Here is a 16,607-nt window from a genome sequence, read left to right on the forward strand (position 1 = left end):
CCCGCTCCTGGAGCACTCTTACCCGGACTTCTCTGTCTAGTGAACTCCTACTCGCCCTCCAAGACTCAGCTCAGACGTCATCATCACCTTCTCTGGGAAGGCTGTTCTAATATGGGCAGAGTAGCGGTCCTTCCCCCCATTTTTTTTTTTTTTTTTTTAGCTTCCTCAGCATTCCCCCAAATAATTCTAACATTGCATATAGCATCTGTTTGTTTACTTTCCTTCCTCTCCTCCAGACCGCGAATTCCTGGCGGGCCAGGATACCTGTTCCTCAGTGTGCCTTCTACACACAATACCTGTACCTATACCTATGATTAACACACAGTAGGCGCTTGATTAATATGTTAATTCCTCTAACGCGGCCGTTTGGCCCACATTCTCAAGTATTTCAAAAGCTGGTCGTCTCTTTGGAGTGTTTCAGGGTGGAGGGAGATTCCCGCACCCCACACCCCGCAGGAGGAGGGAAGTGATTAGGGTGTGGTGAAGAGATACGCCTTCGGGGCTAAGCTGTAATTGACCCGTCTAGGCACAGAGAGGGTTACAGCGACCGGGAGGCGGAGCCAAGTCGGTGCCACCTGCTCCGGGGCGGTCTGGCGCACGCGCCTTGGCATCTAGATGGTGGCTACCTGCGGGGCCCGAGCCCAGGAGGAGCGCTTGCGCTCTGGGCCTTTTCCGCCGGGGGAAGTCTCGCGGGGGCGGGGCGGGGCGGGGCGGGGCGGGGCGGGGCCGCGCGGGGAAGTTCTCGCGGGACCCCGAGGAGGAGCGGAAGCCAGGCGGCTGTGCTGCTTCGGCGAGCGGGCGGCGGCGGCGGCGGCGGCGGTAGCGGCGACGAACACTGAGGCGACGACCGCGGCGGGAACAGGCGCTGCCCTCGGGGAGCAGCAGCGCGGTCGGCGGCCGCTCGCACCGCTGCAGAGGGGCCGGCCGGGCGCGGAGCGGAGCAGCTGCGCCACGGTGAGTGCGGCCGGCGGCGGTGCTGCGGTGCCTCTTCCCCCTCGCTCGGCAGCGGGAGTCGGCCCGCCGGGCCCAGCCTACCCAGGGCTGCCGGGGTTCGGGTTCGGGACCGCGAGGCCTGGGGCGGGGGACGGAGTCCCCGGGGCTCCCGGGCTCCGCGTTTCCCCTTTTGGGGCGCTTCCTTCCTGGGGACCGTCCTCCCCCGGCCCTTAGCTCGGTGCAGAGCCCCGGACCCCGGGGGCGGGAGGCGGGGGGCTCCTCATTAAGTTTCACGCTTTCTTCCGGAGGGTTTGCGCAGAGGGGTCGGGAGAAGCCCGGGATCCCTGGGTACTCATTCTGTGAGTCAGTCTGACTTGGCCCGGGAGGCGGGGGATTCGCAGCGGCTGCAAATGTGGTGATTGATGCTCCTGCGACCTGCACGGCCACCACGTCACCATCTCCTGGTGCCATTGGGCCGAATTTGGGGAGGGAACCCACCTACCGTATGAATACCGTTGAGTTAGAACCTTTGCTGCCGGAACCGGTCGAGATGTCCACTTTTTTTTTTTTTTTTTTTTTTAAGCTGCTCTGAAAAATAATTGTAAAGAACAGTAAGCAGCAGTTGGTTGGAATGCTCCGAGGAAGGATTTCAGTGCGAGGGGATAGAGAAGCACCGGTATTTTTCATCTGTAAGGCTCTCGGTAGAAGCCACATGAGTTATAGCTTGTTGAGGGAGTCCTTGTAAAAGTTGGGCTTTGCAGAGGAGCCGAAGTGCACTCGACATCTATCGTTTGGTGCTGTGGACTCAGAAAAGAGTCCAAAAGACACATGAAAGAAGTTAGCGTTCTCTCTTTGGCTTTCCTGTCTCTCTTTCGATGTATACTTCTCCAGTCCTTGCCTTCCCTTTCTACTTGTATTTTCACTGCGGACATCAGATGCTTACTTGTGTAATGCAAGTCATTTGCCCATCCCTCCCCCCCCCTTTTTTTCTAATCTACTTCCCCTTCCTCCTTTTTGTCCCCTCTTCGACATAATTTTTCTGCCCCTTGGTGCAGTTTGCCTTCTCCCTCATGTAAAGATTCTGTTTTCTCTCCGGGGAAGATCCCCTCTTTTCCTGTTTTATCCTTCACTTTGAAGCGTGGGCTTCAGTCGGCCCTGCGAGACTTGAAGTTCTCCCCCTGGGAACTGGGAGGCTCAGAGGATTGAATTCATCCATAAGCCGTCAATACTGCCACAGGGTCGCAAGTGTAGCTTGCTTGTGTTATTTGTGTTTTAGTTGTTCTCTTTGTTTTGGTATTCTGCTTTGGTGCCTGCTTGTGCTTTTCTTCCTGTGTCTCTCTTGTATTGGTTAAGGAAGATTGGGTCAATTGGTGGCTTGTATGACTTATTTTTTTTGGCTTTTAGTTGGAGTGGTTCACGTTAAAAAAACAAAAACTAACCATAGACCTATATTACAATAGAATTAAGATAACATGAAATATTTGAGGGAATAGAATTTTAGGCCATAGATGAATTAATTAACACTTGCCCGTTGTGACAGTATGAATTTATTCTTTGCCAGGGTTCTTTTAATCAGGCATTTTTGTTATTGCTGTCGGGGTTTTTTCGGTAGAAAGGAATAACTGTGTTCCATTGCTCCTTTCCTGGTTCAAAATTTTCTGAATTCCCAAAATAAAAAACGAAGTTAATTCTTCTAATCGGCTTTCTTTGATACTAAAAGCAAGCATTTAAATGCTTGAGGCAGTTTACTTCCTTAGCAAGTGTATTCAGATTTGAGGGATTGCTAGGTTTTAAATACTACTGGTTGATGGTACTTAGTTTTTCTGAGAAAAATCTATTATGTTGCCTGTTGTGCAGCAGCAGTTCTGATTGTACCTAGAACAGAAGAGTAATAGATTTTGGAGAAATTAAGTAATACAGAAAAGAGACCCACCATGCTCTCCTGAGAGAAATTAATAGTTACTTGCTTAATTCAAAAAAACTTTCTGGCACCACTGAAAGACTGTTGAGAGCCCTTGGTTTTATTTGTCAAAATTGGCTTTTTCCTTGTTGAGCCAAGTGAGGACGCATTATTTTCATCGTACACAACGAAGTTGTAGTGCATCCTTGGAATGCAAACTTTAAAATCTGCTTAAGGCATTCTTCTAGTACATCAGTGATTCTTTAGGTTTAGCATGCATAAGAATTACCTGTGAATCTTATTTTAAATTAGGCTCTGGGCCTAAGGCCACTACATTGCAGAACTTTAGAAGGCACCCCATTCAGTCTCTGAATGGGACTTTTTTTTTTTTTTTTTTTTTTGAAGATTCCATTTATTTCTTTGACAGACAGAGGTCACAAGTAGGCAGAGAGGCAGGCTGGGGTGGGGGCGGGGGAAAGCAGGCTCCCCACTGAGCAGAGAGCCCCAATGCAGGGCTCCATCCCAGGACTCCTGGGATCATGACTTGAGCCAAAGGCAGAAGCTTTAACCCACTGAGCCACCCAGGCACCCCTGAATGGGACGAACGATTTTGATGCAGCTGGTCCAAAACCCAAAACTGTTGTTACAGAATGCAGCTGTAAAATCATGAGGCTGGAATGTGGCTTTAAATTAGTCAACTTAAATTATGCTATCTGTATGTACAGAGTAAATATTTAAAAGCCTAATAGAATAAGTGACGATAGATGTGATTAGTCTTTATATGTGTAAATATTTGAGCATTGTTAGGACTCTGATGTGGAGCAATTTAATTTTAAAGTTTATATTTAATAGGGCTGTTAATTTGCCTACCAGAAAGCGCTTCAGAGTTTGTATGTAGATGGAAGAAGATGGACAGTGCAGGAACATACAGACAGGTACTTGAAAAGATGTTGGTGATGCCAGCCAGTTGGTACCTCTTACAACTTTGTGCCAGAGACTCCACAGCCTTTACTCCACTCCGAGGCCTCACATGCGCTATCTCTTTCAATCATCAAAATGTCCCGTCCGGTAGGTGCGTTATTATCCTCATTTTCCAGCTGAGGGAAACGAGGATTTAGGGAATGTAGGTTATTTCACCAGTGTCGCCCGTCTAGTGGTAATGGGCCAGTTGAATTCAGGTCTGACTCCAGAGCGCCAGTAATATTTTTTGGTGTTTGACCGTAGTGATGAAAATACAATTGAGACGTGTAGTGCAGAAAGTAAAAATACTGGGGTGCCTGGATGGCTCAGTTAAGTGTCTGCCTTTGGCTCAGGTCATGATCCTTGGGAGCTCCCTGCTCAGCGGGGAGTCTGCTTCTCCTCCCCTCGCACCCACCTAGTGTTCTCTCTCTTACTCCCTCTCCTGAATAAATAAATAAAATCTTGAAAAAAAAAAAGAAAAAGTAAAAATATTTTGTCCTCTTGCTCCCAGAGATAACCATTGTTAACATTTTGGGTCTTTTCTTTAGCACACATTTGATAAATACTATTTTGCTTTATGGAAATGGGATAAACTAATTTTTCTGCATTTTTGCTTTTAACTTGATAGTATCTCTTGGTATTTACATAGCTATTCCATAGATGCGCTCGTGGATATTGATCAGGTATATATGTATGTGACACATGGTATTTGTCATTATTTCAGTGAGATAATCTAGGAATTGAATTGCTTGTTCAAGGATATCTATTTTTAAATTGTCAACATAAAATTACAATAGTATAGTATACTATAAAACTACTTTCCAAAAAAATTGAACTGATTAATTCCCTACTACAGTGTGGCCTTTGTGATGGGTTTGTTATAACACAGTATCAAGCACATGGTCAGTCAGGCATATAGTAGCTGCTCAAAATGTTAAATGGATGAACATTGGATAAAGAATCAGAGTATGTTCACCCAAAGTATTGGAGAGGCTAAATACTATAAACCTTAAAAAATTTTCCAGTTAGGGGACGCCTGGGTGGCTCAGTGGGTTAAGCCGCTGCCTTCGGCTGGGGTCATGATCCCAGGGTCTGGTCCGCATCGGGCTTCTTGCTCAGCAGGGAGCCTGCCTCTCTCCACCTCTGCCTGCCTCTCTGCCTGCTTGTGTGCTTTCTCTCTCTTTCTGACAAATAAATGAATAAAGTCTTTAAAAAAAAAATAAAAAAAATTTGCCAGTTAGGCGAAGGAAATCTCATTGTTTTAATTTGTAGTTTTTTTTTTTTTTTTTTAAAGATTTTATTTATTTATTTATTTGACAGGCAGAGATCACAAGGAGGCAGAGGCAGGCAGAGAGAGAGGAGGAAGCAGGCTCCCTGCTGAGCAGAGAACCTGATGCGGAACTCTATCCCAGGACCCTGAGATCATGACCTGAGCCAAAGGCAGTGGCTTAACCCACTGAGCCACCCACACGCCCCTAATTTGCAGTTTTTAACAGTGAAATTGAACCTTTTTTTAAAGATTTTATTTCTTTATTTGTCAGAGAGAGAGAGAGCGCGCGCATACAGGCAGAGAGGCAGGCAGAGGCTGAGAGAGAAGCAGCTCCCTGCCGAGCAAGGAAACCTATGTGGGACTCGATCCCAGGACTCTGGGATCGTGACCTGAGCCAAAGGCAGGGCCCAATCGACTGAGCCACCCAGGCATCCTTGAACATCTTATGTTTTAAGTAGAATCACATTTTAACTTATTTTGAGTAACTTAATATTGGGCCCTGTTCAAACCACTTCATCTATATTACCTGTATTACCTAATAATGAATAAATCTTATAAAGTAGGTGATTCTATCCCCATTTTACTGATAAGAAATGGGGCTCGTTTAAAAGGCTTACCCAGAATTATAGCTGGTAAGCATCAAGATCATTACTTGAACCCCTATAGCCTGCTTTTAGAGACCATGCAGACATTAAGCTATATTGCCCAGTGAGTGTTGTGTATTTTATGTTCTGTAAATTTGGGGAAGAAGAGAGTTAAATGGAAGAAAGAAAATAAAGTCCTACAAGTACAGGGGACTGCAAACAAAAATTGCAGTCCTACAAGTACAGGGGACTGCAAACAAAAAATTGTTTGCTCAAAATGTTAAATGGATGAACATTGGATAAAGAATCAGAGTATGTTCACCCAAAGTATTGGAGAGGCTAAATACTATAAACCTTTAAAAAATTTTCCAGTTAGGGGACGCCTGGGTGGCTCAGTGGGTTAACCTGAACAATTCAGGCTGCACATATGGTTTGGGTTTTTTTTTGTTTTTGTATTTTGTTTTTTTTTAAGATTTTATTTATTCACCAGGCAGAGAGAGAGCACAAGCAGGGGGAGCAGCAGGCAGAGGGAGAGGGAGAAGCAGGCCCCCCCAGGAGCAGGGAGCCTGATGTGTGGCTTGATCTCAGGACTCTTGAGATCAGGACCTGAGTCGAAGGCAGACCCTAAACCCACTGCAGGGGCTCCTACACTTGTGTTCTTAAAATTTGTTGCTTGTGGGGGCGTCTGGGAGGCTCAGTGGGTTAATAAGCCTCTGCCTTTTACTCAGATCATGATCCCAGAGTCCTGGGATCCAGCCCTGCATCAGGCTCTCTGCTCAGCTGGGAGCCTGCTTCCCCCTCTCTCTCTTCCTGCCTCTCTGCCTACTTGTGATCTCTGTCTATCAAATAAATAAATGAAATCTTTTAAAAAATAATAAAATAAAATAAAATCTGTTGCTTGTGATGGGCTGCAGGGTGTGTGCTGGAACAGCTTAACCGTTCTCAGTAGAGTTCAGTGTCAAATGTACTCTCAACCCATCTTCTCTGTTAAAATCATTATACATTGCGTCCAGTTTCAGTTTTCTTCTTTTAGTTATTAGTGTTCTGTATGATAGTTTTTTTGTGGGTATGTTGTTAGGGCTTTTGTGTTTTTTTTGTTTTTAGGGTTGTGAGTGGGTTTTTTTTTGTTTGTTTTTGCCTTTAATGAAACACATCCTTTTGAATTCCTTTAGCCTGTGTGCTCTTTCAGTGGCTAGCCTCGTAAGCTGAGCCCTTCAGGTTTTCTCCATGAGCTGCTTATTTTTATTTGGCACAGCCACGGAAGTATTGATTATGCCTGGTTTTCATTTCTCTCAAACTGTATCTCACGAAGCCATAGTTATGTGAAACATGATTTTCAAGAGTGTTAGTCTGTTTATGCTTTTTTCTAGGAATCCTGTGGTAGATGAGTTCGGTCACAGGAAAACCCAGTGTTGAAAACCGTCTTGGTTTTTATGCCGTGTCTGTTTAGTTACACTGCAGTTGTCTGAAATCCCGTATGACTTAGAAGTTTGTTCCTTGTTATAACATACTACCTTGCCTGTGACAACGCTTTTGAGTTTCTGATTTTCTGATTTCTGTTTTTCAAATATGAAACTCCTTATCCTTGTTAGATCTGCTCAATTTAGCTTCCTACCATTGAAACATAGTCCCAACAATCAGCCCTGGACACCAATTAAAATAAATTACCTGGTCAGATAGAAAATATTGAAAGTATTGACAGGCATGTAGCAAAGATCTTGGAACATTTGTAGCTCAATAAAACAGGTACACGCATTGGAAAGTAGGCAAAAAAGGAAAAGCAGTTATTAATGCCAGGGAAAAGTAAAGGATTGTACCAGAAAGGAAAGTTGCTTGTAATATATTTAAATCAGCAGTGAAGAATATTTTGTAATGTGAACTGCTTAAACCGGAATTCATGTTATTACTGGATGGGCGGGGGGATGCTGGCAGGGGCGAACGTCTCACAAGAGGTAGATCATGGCTGGAATAAACTAAGAAACAGCAGTAAAAGCATATTGTTTAGAAATACTGGAAGTAAATACAAAGCAAAAGACAAAATTGAGGGTGATTGCTGGTAGGTGTTGGGGTGGGGAACTGCCCTTTTTAAAAATAAGCCTTTTAAAAGCAGTGACTTTCAAAATTATATACATGGATTAGTTTGACCAAAAAAAAAAAAAAGCAACTACAGAGAGAATAAATAAAGGATGTTTAAGGACACACAAAAATAAATACTCTGAGGGGTGCCTGGCTGGCTCAGTTGAGAAAATATGGGACTTGATCTTGGGGTTGTGAGTTTGAGTCCCATGTTGGGTGTAGAGATCACTTAAAACTTAAAATGAGGGGCGCCTGGGTGGTTCAGTGGGTTAAAAAGCCTCTCCCTTTGGCTCAGGCCATGATCTCAGGGTCTTGGGATCAGGCTTTCTGCTCAGCAGGGAGCCTGCTTCCCTTCCTGTCTCTGCCTGCCTCTGTCTACTTGTGATCTCTGTCAAATAAATAAATAAAAGGGTTGTTTTTTTTTTTTTTAAGATTTTATTGATTTATTTGAACAGAGAGAGAGAGATCACAAGTAGGCAGAGAGGCAGGCAGAGAGAGAGGGGAAGCAGGCTCCCGGCAGAGCAGAGAGCCCGATGTGGGGCTTGATCCCGGTATCCTGAGATCATGACCTGAGCTGAAGGCAGAGGCTTTAACCCACTGAGCCACCCAGACGCCCCTAAATAAATAAAATTAAAAAAAAAAAAAACATTTAAAATGAGACATATACATATATGTGTTTGCTAGCGCTCTGTCTTCCCTCTTTTAGAGCCAGCCCCACATGGAATATCGTAGGTATGGCCTGATAGAGTAAACGTTGGTTTGGTTGATTAATTTCCCCGCGGTAGAATGTGTGGCTTTCAGAATTTGACTGAAGGACTTTTTTTTTTTTTTTTTTTTTTAGATTTTATTTATTTATTTGACAGAGATCACAAGTAGGTGGGGGTGGGGGAGTAGGTCCCCTGCCTAGCAGAGAGTTTGACTGGGGGCTTGATCCCAGGACCCTGAGATCATGACCTGAGCCAAAGGCAGAGGCTTAGCCCACTGTGCCACCCAGGTGTCTCTGAAGGACTTTTTATTACCAGGTGATTTCTTCCCTCCCTGGTAACACTCATTTCCTTCTAATCTTAATATTCCCAGCTGGCTTACTGCTTAGTCCATTTGCAGCTATGCTTGATTAATGCCCCAGTTGTTAACTTTAGAACAAAAGAATAATAATCACCCGTGCCCCTCAGATGAGCTTTCTGCTAGGTGGTAATTATCCAAGAAGGGTGTCACTATAAATACTCTGTCCCCGTTCTGCCACTGTCAGTGTTGTTTTCTGCTTTTTTTTAGCCTGTATGAAAACACGAACTGAAAACGAGAATGGGGCTTTATTTTCCTTTCCTTAGGCAGAGGTCTAGATTACGTCCATGTCTGTGGCTCTGTGGCTGGAGACTGAATGCCCACCGTTGCACATCACGAAGGTTATTACAGAATCTTTACCTGCAAAATGCAATTTGGCTCATTTTAGAACCCCTCTGGCTCTGAGAAGAGCAGCTGTTGTCAGGGTGACTGTGAGAGGCTTCTGTTTGATTTACTGGCACCATCTCCCTGCCCTTTCATCCCCAGATAAGGCATCTGGCAGCTCAGATTCTGAAAAAGGGATTCCTTTCAAGTGTAGTTAGGACCTCAGCTTTGCTCCCTAGGGTGTTTGGAAATAATGTGGAGGATGCTTCTGGAAATGCTGGACCTAGGACATCTATTTCAAGGGCTGTTGGGACTCCAAAGCCTTGGGGGTGTTCAGGGGAGAAAGGTGCCTTAGGCAAGAGCCAGGTCTTCACCCACAAAAGGCTCTGACACAGCCGGATCTCCTTTTTCTGGTTACCTGAGCTTGCTGAGCAGTTTGGCAGTAGTAGAGGGGAGCTGCCTTGCTCAGAACAGCAAATTGGATTTAAGAGAGGAGTTCCGAGGTTCACCTTCTCCTGCTTTCCTAGGAGCAGACCAAGGGTTAGTTTGTGACAACAGTCAAGCAGCTGAGCACCAGAGCTGGAATTGCTTGCTTTCGACGGGGTCGGGGACCCAGCGTTTTCAGAAAGCCCGAAAGCTTGGCAGGGAGAAAGGAAGGAGATGGGCCCGTGCCACGGGGAAAAGCGGGGTCCCGTCCCCAGGGCGAGGCCTTTCTTGGAGCGGACTGCATCTCGGGCCGGAGCAGCGGAGCATAAGGGGCGAGGGAGGAAAGGCGGAGACTGAGCGGGGCTCCAGCCGGTTCCTGCACCCCGCGCACACCCAGCGGGAAGGAAGAGGAAGTGTGTTCGGGAATAGCTCGAGCGGCGGCCGCCATTGGCCGGCGGGCCTGTCAGTCGCCTGGGGGCTGAGACTGCGAAGAGGAAGGAGGCGATCGGGGCTCCTGCCTGCGAGCGAGGGAGGCGGGCCGAGCCGGGCAGAGCCAGGGGGCGTGGGGGCTGGGGCCGCGGGCCGATCGGCAGGGCGGGGCTGCCTTCGGTGCTGGCCACTTCTCTCACCCATCCCTCTTGTGATTCAGGGTGGCATTGTGTGTCCCGGAGTGCACGAGCGAGTCCCGGGAGAGCGGCGAGGCCGAGCCCAGAGCGCTGGGTGGCTTCGGCAGGGAAGACTCCCTTCCCCCGGCTTCAGGCTGCTGAGCCCTGAGTAGCGCTCAGAATGGAAGCCATCGCCAAATATGACTTCAAAGCTACTGCTGACGACGAGCTGAGCTTCAAAAGGGGGGACATCCTCAAGGTAAGTGTGATGCCACGCAAATGCCGAGATGGCCTCCTGTTGTACTCCTCTACCTTCGTTTGCCCTGATAACACAAAGAAGCCGAGCCCGTCCTTTCTCGGTGCCCACTTTTCCCGTTTACCGTGGGGTGGGCTCCCGATGGCTGACACCGATGCTGAGTGGAATATTAAATATGACTTACGAGGGTTGGGTTGATGTATGGTCTTTAACTGCCTTTGTGTGAATGCCTCGAGTATTTCTGTTTGCTTGTTGGTTGGTAATTCAGGGAAAGTCAAAGCAGCATGATTGTAGCAAAGAAGTGTATGAGGGGAAGGGGTTTTGTCCTTATTGTTGTTATTAAGACTTAAACTTGAACTATTTATGTAAAAGCACTCAATTAGTCTTACTTTACCCAGTCAAGAGATTTTTGCAATCCAGAACCTGAGGCTAGTTGGAGAGGTGGTTAGAAGTATATGCCAGAACTCATTAAAGAACCTCAGTGTCTTTTAATTCTGGGTTAAAAAAAACCAGTGGGGTCCTAAATCCTTAGGTTCGTCTTGCTGTTGCACGAGTCAGATGGCGATTTTTCTGAAAAGAAACTTGAGCAATTACCCTGTATTACAGTCTAATTGCACAAAAGAAAGCTGCTGACAGTTTAAAAATAAGCTGCTTTCCAGTTTGCAGCTCATTCTGAGCCCAAACTATTTACATGAGGATTCGCTTTCCACCTGGCACATGGTAATTATGTTGTTTACCCAATTGACGGCAGCAGCTTGCCCTTTTGGATATGTAATTTATTTTTACAAGGGTGGGTGTTATCGAATAATGTGTCAGCTCTACAGGAGAACCTGAAGTTTAGCATTTGCATATCCTGGGTTCGCTGCCTCTCAAGTTCTGACATTTTTCTGATGGTTGAGAGTTTGCCACGCATTTGTTTACTAACCCTGAGTAAAATTATTAATATTTTACAAAGAGGAAGAAAGTGGAAATGTAGAAATGTGGTCCCCTATAAAAAGACTGCTGGTTTTTTCCCCACTTTTTTGAGTCCTGCCAACCTGTGGGTAGTTACTATTTTGCTCTCCTTGCCTGAGGCACAGAGTTCCACCCCAAAGTGTCTTGATGTTAGACATGTAGGTTGTGCTTCATAGAAGGCGATTTTGAAGAGTCCTTTAAGGGGAAGGAAAGTGTTTTTTTCAGAGCTGTCCTTGTGATGCTAAGCTCCCCGAGCATATTCTCAAAGTCAGCACTGAAGTGTCAGAAAGCAGACAGAACCAGCTGTAGATTTTAGAGTAACATACGTTTTCGGTTTCTCTTTTCTTAGCTAGAAGTCAGAGCAAAGGAGAGAGCTTAGGCTGTTAAATTACTCTATCATGGATATACAGAGGAGTAATTTGACGTTTCCATAGGTGATGACTGTTTTTAGCAGATAAACAGTCGTGGTACCATCCTAAGATTGGCTACTCAGATGTTGTACACCTGAAACTAATACAGCACTGTGTGTTAGCTGTAATGGGATTTTTAAAAAGATCGGCTGCTCACATCGATAGCCTCTGCAAAAACCCTGCAGGAACAATTTTTTCCCCCCCACAATGCAAACTTGGGTTTCTCCATTGAGCTTACCCAAGAAACTTGAATCTGGAAGCCTGGTAGTTCATATTTTTCTCTAAGTTTATTCCATTATATATGTAGCACTAAAGCAACAAAATGAAAATACGGATTTGAGGTCTATTTTTAATAATCTTCAGGCACTCAGGTGTATCCCAGACCTAGACCATGAGCATCTCATAAGTTCTCCAACTTAAATTGTAAACTCTTAAACAAGTGTGAAACCCTTCTCTCCCATCCTATAATTAGGGAAGATGATACTGTTTAACATTCCCCCAGAAATTGTTCTGTTGGGAGAGAAAGTGAGTCAGAGTGCTCACATTTACTTCCAGATTTTCTTTGGGGAGAGAAAAATGCATATATTTGGTTCTTTCCAGTTTGGTAGATAACTGGCATATGAAGTCATAATGTCATTATTACTTTTGAATGGTGACCGTTAGCTGTTTATTATTAGTAATCTTGTGGCTTTACTCCAAAAAAAGAAAAAAAAGTGACGATACAGTAGTTGCCCTTTGTCTTGAAATTCTGTGAAACAGCTGATTGAGAAGGAGGGATATTGCTTTGTCTTAAGAGCTGTTATTTCAAAAAGCAGTGTTTCCTTCATTTGATTATTCAAGGAGTAACTGATTTCATTTGAGAGGCTTTGATTTGATTTGATTTGATAGCTCTTTAGGATGTTAGCTGTGAGCCAGAACATGTTTAGAAGTGGCTGGAATAGCATTGACCAGTTTGACTTGATTGAAATAGAGCTTACATCTGCTCTCTCCATAAGGGGGGCATATACACATGGGTACTAAATACGTATTATTTGAAGGTAATGGAGTGTCAAGGGGCTTGGGCCTCTACCTCTGACTGGAGTTCCCAGGGATTTACTCCTCTCACTGTCCTCAAGCTCCTGGTTAACTCTGGTTAATGTGGACCCCATCCTCCAGCAGGTCTCTTGCTTACTTTCCATCTACACATTGACTTGTGCTGCCCTGAGAAGAGAGAAAAATAAAAACATTTTCCTGGAAGCCTAAAATAGAACTAAATGCTTCGGTATATCTGCCTTTGTTACTGTTTGTCTTACAAAAGCGCGCGTTTTGGGGGGCACAGAATGGAAGGAATTGCTCTTTGTTGGAGGTTTCAGCCTTGCATGGCCAAAATGAACTCACTTTCCCTGCCGTCGTCCTGTAGGCTTCAGATAGTCCCAGGGGTTCTCCACCAAACAAGGCCTCTGAATTCTCTCCCTTAGGGCACAATATATCCAAGCTTACCTAAAAGTCACGTCTGCTGTTCAGAGACTTACGTACACACACTTCAGACAGAGCCGCATGCAAATTAAGAGATCATTTTGAGGGGCGCCTGGGTGGCTCGGTGGGTTAAGCCTCTGCCTTCGGCTCAGGTCATGATCTTAGGGTCCTGGGATCAGGCCCCCTAATCAGGCTCTCTTCTCAGCGGGGAGCCTGCTTCCCCCTCTCTCTCTGCCTGCTTGTGATCTCTCTCTCTCTCAAATAAATAAATAAAATCTCTTAAAAAAAAGAGAGAGAGACCATTTTGAGCTCTCACACTTGTGTTCATGGCATTCAAGCCAGCAGCTTATTTTCTATCAAGGCAGACCTTTAATTCTAGAAAAGAACCAACAAGGGATCATCTCGGTGTCTTCTACTTGTCTGGTACTAACTGCTTTTATCAGTTTTCAATACTGCTTTAAAAATAGGTCTTGAGGGGTGCCTGGCTGGCTCGTTTGGTGGAGCGTTCTACTCTTGATCTCAGGGTTGTAAGTTTGGGCCCCATGTTGGGTGTAGAGATTACTTAAAAATCTTGGGGTGCCTGGGTGTCGTTAAGCCTCTGCCTTCAGCTCTGGTCATGCTCTCAGGGTCCTGGAATCGAGCCCCCGCATTGGGCTCCCTGCTCAGTGGGAAGCCTGCTTCTCCCTTTTCCGCTCCTCCTGCTTGTATTCACTCTCTCACTGCTTCTGTCAAATAAATAAATGAAATCTGTTTTTTTAAAAAGAGAGAGGGACGCCTGGGTGGCTCAATTGGTTAAGCAGCTGCCTTTGGCTCAGGTCATGATCCCAGGGTCCTGGGATCCAGTCCCACATCGGGCTCCTTGCTCGGCAGGGAGCCTGCTTCTCCCTCTGCCTCTGCCTGTCTCTCTGTCTGCCTGTGCTCATTCGCTCTCTCTCCCTCTGTCTCTGACAAATAAATAAAATCTTTAAGAAAAAAAAAAAAGAGAGAGAGAGAGAAAAGAAAAGAAATAGGTCTTGGGTTCACACTTGGCTCTTTGAAGATTTCTATCTCGGTGCTGATGACCTGTTTTAATGTCACATTTACTGAGCATCTCCTTGAGCCACATCCTGGGATAAGTTGCTTTGAGAGTTGGGAAAGAAATACTTTCTCCCTTGCGGAACTTTAAAATCAAATAAGAGAAGTGAAATTAGTATGTGAAACAGGATATGGCAGTATACAAAATTAGATGATTTTTAGAACAGGAGAAGACCTTTTAAAATCTCTTAATTTTGATTTTTATTATTTTTTAGATGAGGAAATGGCCTGTAGAGGTTAAATGATCCATCCAAGATCACAACGATTACTACTTAGTAAGGAACTGGTATTTCATGAGATGCTGAGTTGTATCACCCATTGTAACGTAGGGAGGGCGATGACTGGTCAGAGCTGACATTGGCAAGTGCTGTGTGGAGGGAGTGTGACTTGAACCGGACCTCGCCAGCGGGATGGGAGGGAACAGGGGGTGCTTGTTGTGTTTGAGATAGGAGTGCTAGAATGGGGTTGGGAGACTGTGCCATGGTGGAAAAGAAAGTAGAATTGGAGTGAGATAAGTAAAACCAGTACGAATTCGATCTTATCCTTTAGAAGCCTCTGTAGACTTTTAGCCTATGATGGAAGTGTTCTGGGCTAGGAGGGAAACCTGGAGGCCCAGGCTGTGAGGTCACAGTGAGCCGGCAGCTGTGAGACTAGTGCCCCCATAGGTGCTAGTGAAGGATGGGGGCGGGGAGGGTGTTGAGGGATGCTGAGTGAATGGAAGAATAAGGGGATTTCTGCCTGTCAGCTGGGGACGTTGGAAGAAATCTGTGTCACTGGGAAATGAATGCCTACTGAGTATGTTCCTGAGAGCCAGGAATCGGAACTGGGGCTTGATTGGTGATAGTTTTTATAGCAGCCGGAAGTCCTGAATTTGGGTCCATGAGTCTCCTGTCAGGTGTTTGAAGGATTAAACCTAAAAATGGGGTTGGTATGGTGTTGTTGGTGGTGGTGGTTTTTTTTCATGATTTCAAATTCATTGTACTTGATAGTATTTCTCTGCTTATTGATAAGAATTTTTGGGGTGCCTGAGTGGCTTAGTCAGTTAAACATCTGCCCTTGGCTTGGGTTGTGATCCCAGGGTACTGGGATCAAGCCTTGTGCTGGACACCCTGCTCAGTGGGGAGCCTGCTTCTCCAGGCCTCCCACTCTGCTCGTGCCCTTGCTTGCTTTCTCTCTCTCTCTCTTTGAAATAAATAAAGAAAATCTTTTTTTTTTTTTTTAAGATTTTATTTTTATTTATTTGATAGAGAGAGATCACAAGTAGGCAGAGAGGCAGGCAGAGGGGGAGGGGGAAGCAGGCTCCCCACTGAGTAGAGAGCCCGGTGGGGAGCTCGATCCCTTGGGATCATGACTTGAGCTGAAGGCAGAGGTCCAACCCACTGAGCCACCCAGGATAAACAAAATCTTAAAAACAAAAACCATTCCTTGGCTAAAATTAACAAGTCAGGAAATGACATGCTAGCAAGAATGCAGAGAAAGGGGACCCCTCCTACACTGTTATTGGGAATGCAGGCTGGTGCAACCACTCTGGAAAACAGCATGGAGGTTTCTCAAAAAGTTGAAAATAGAGCTACCCTATGACCCAGCAATTGCACTACTGGGTATTTTCCCTAAAGATACAAATGTAGTGATCCGAAGGGGCACGTGCACCCGAATGTTTATAGCAGCAATGTCCACAATAGCCAACCTCTGGAAAGAACCTAGATGTCCATCAACAGATGAATGGATAAAGAAGATGTGGTATGTATACACAATGGAATACTATGCAGCCATCAAAAGAAATGAAATCTTGCCATTTGCGATGATGTGGATGGAACTAGAGGGTATCACGCTTAGTGAAATAAGTCAGTTGGAGAAAGACAACTATCATATGCTGTCCCTGATAGGAGGAAGTAGAGATGCAACGTGGGGGGTTTGGGAGGTAGGGAAAGAATAAATGAAACAAGATGGGATCGGGAGGGAGACAAACCTTAAGAGACTCTTCATGTCACAAAACAAACTGAGGGTGGCTGGGGGGAGGGGGTGGGGTTATGGACATTGGGGAGTGTGCTACGGTAAGTGCTGCGAAGTGTGTAAACCTGGCGATTCACAGACCTATAACCCTGAGGCTAATAATACATTATATGTTTATTAAAAAATTTAAAAATTAAAAAAGAACAACCATTCTTTTTTTTTTTTTTTAAGATTTATTTATTTATTTGACAGAGAGAGATCACAAGTAGGCAGAGAGGCAGGCAGAGAGAGGGGAGGAAGCAGGCTCTCTGCTCAGCAGGGAGCCTGATGTGGGGCTCGATCCCAGGACCCTGGGATCATGACCT

At 45.4% G+C, this 16,607-nt stretch overlaps 1 protein-coding gene across 1 annotated transcript in view; it reads left to right on the top strand.

Annotated features, from left to right (window-relative positions):
- The first annotated feature begins 731 nt into the window (after positions 1-731).
- Positions 732-16,607, top strand: part of GRB2 (growth factor receptor bound protein 2) — a 72,612-nt gene continuing 56,736 nt past the window's right edge. Inside the window, exons 1-2 of the mRNA XM_059378465.1 lie at positions 732-954; positions 10,185-10,399. Coding sequence (XP_059234448.1) covers positions 10,322-10,399 — 78 coding nt within the window. The 5' untranslated portion in view covers positions 732-954; positions 10,185-10,321. The remainder of the gene's footprint in view (positions 955-10,184; positions 10,400-16,607) is intronic.

Source organism: Mustela nigripes, chromosome 16 (genome assembly GCF_022355385.1).
Source record: "Mustela nigripes isolate SB6536 chromosome 16, MUSNIG.SB6536, whole genome shotgun sequence".
NCBI classification, from domain to species: domain Eukaryota; kingdom Metazoa; phylum Chordata; class Mammalia; order Carnivora; family Mustelidae; genus Mustela; species Mustela nigripes.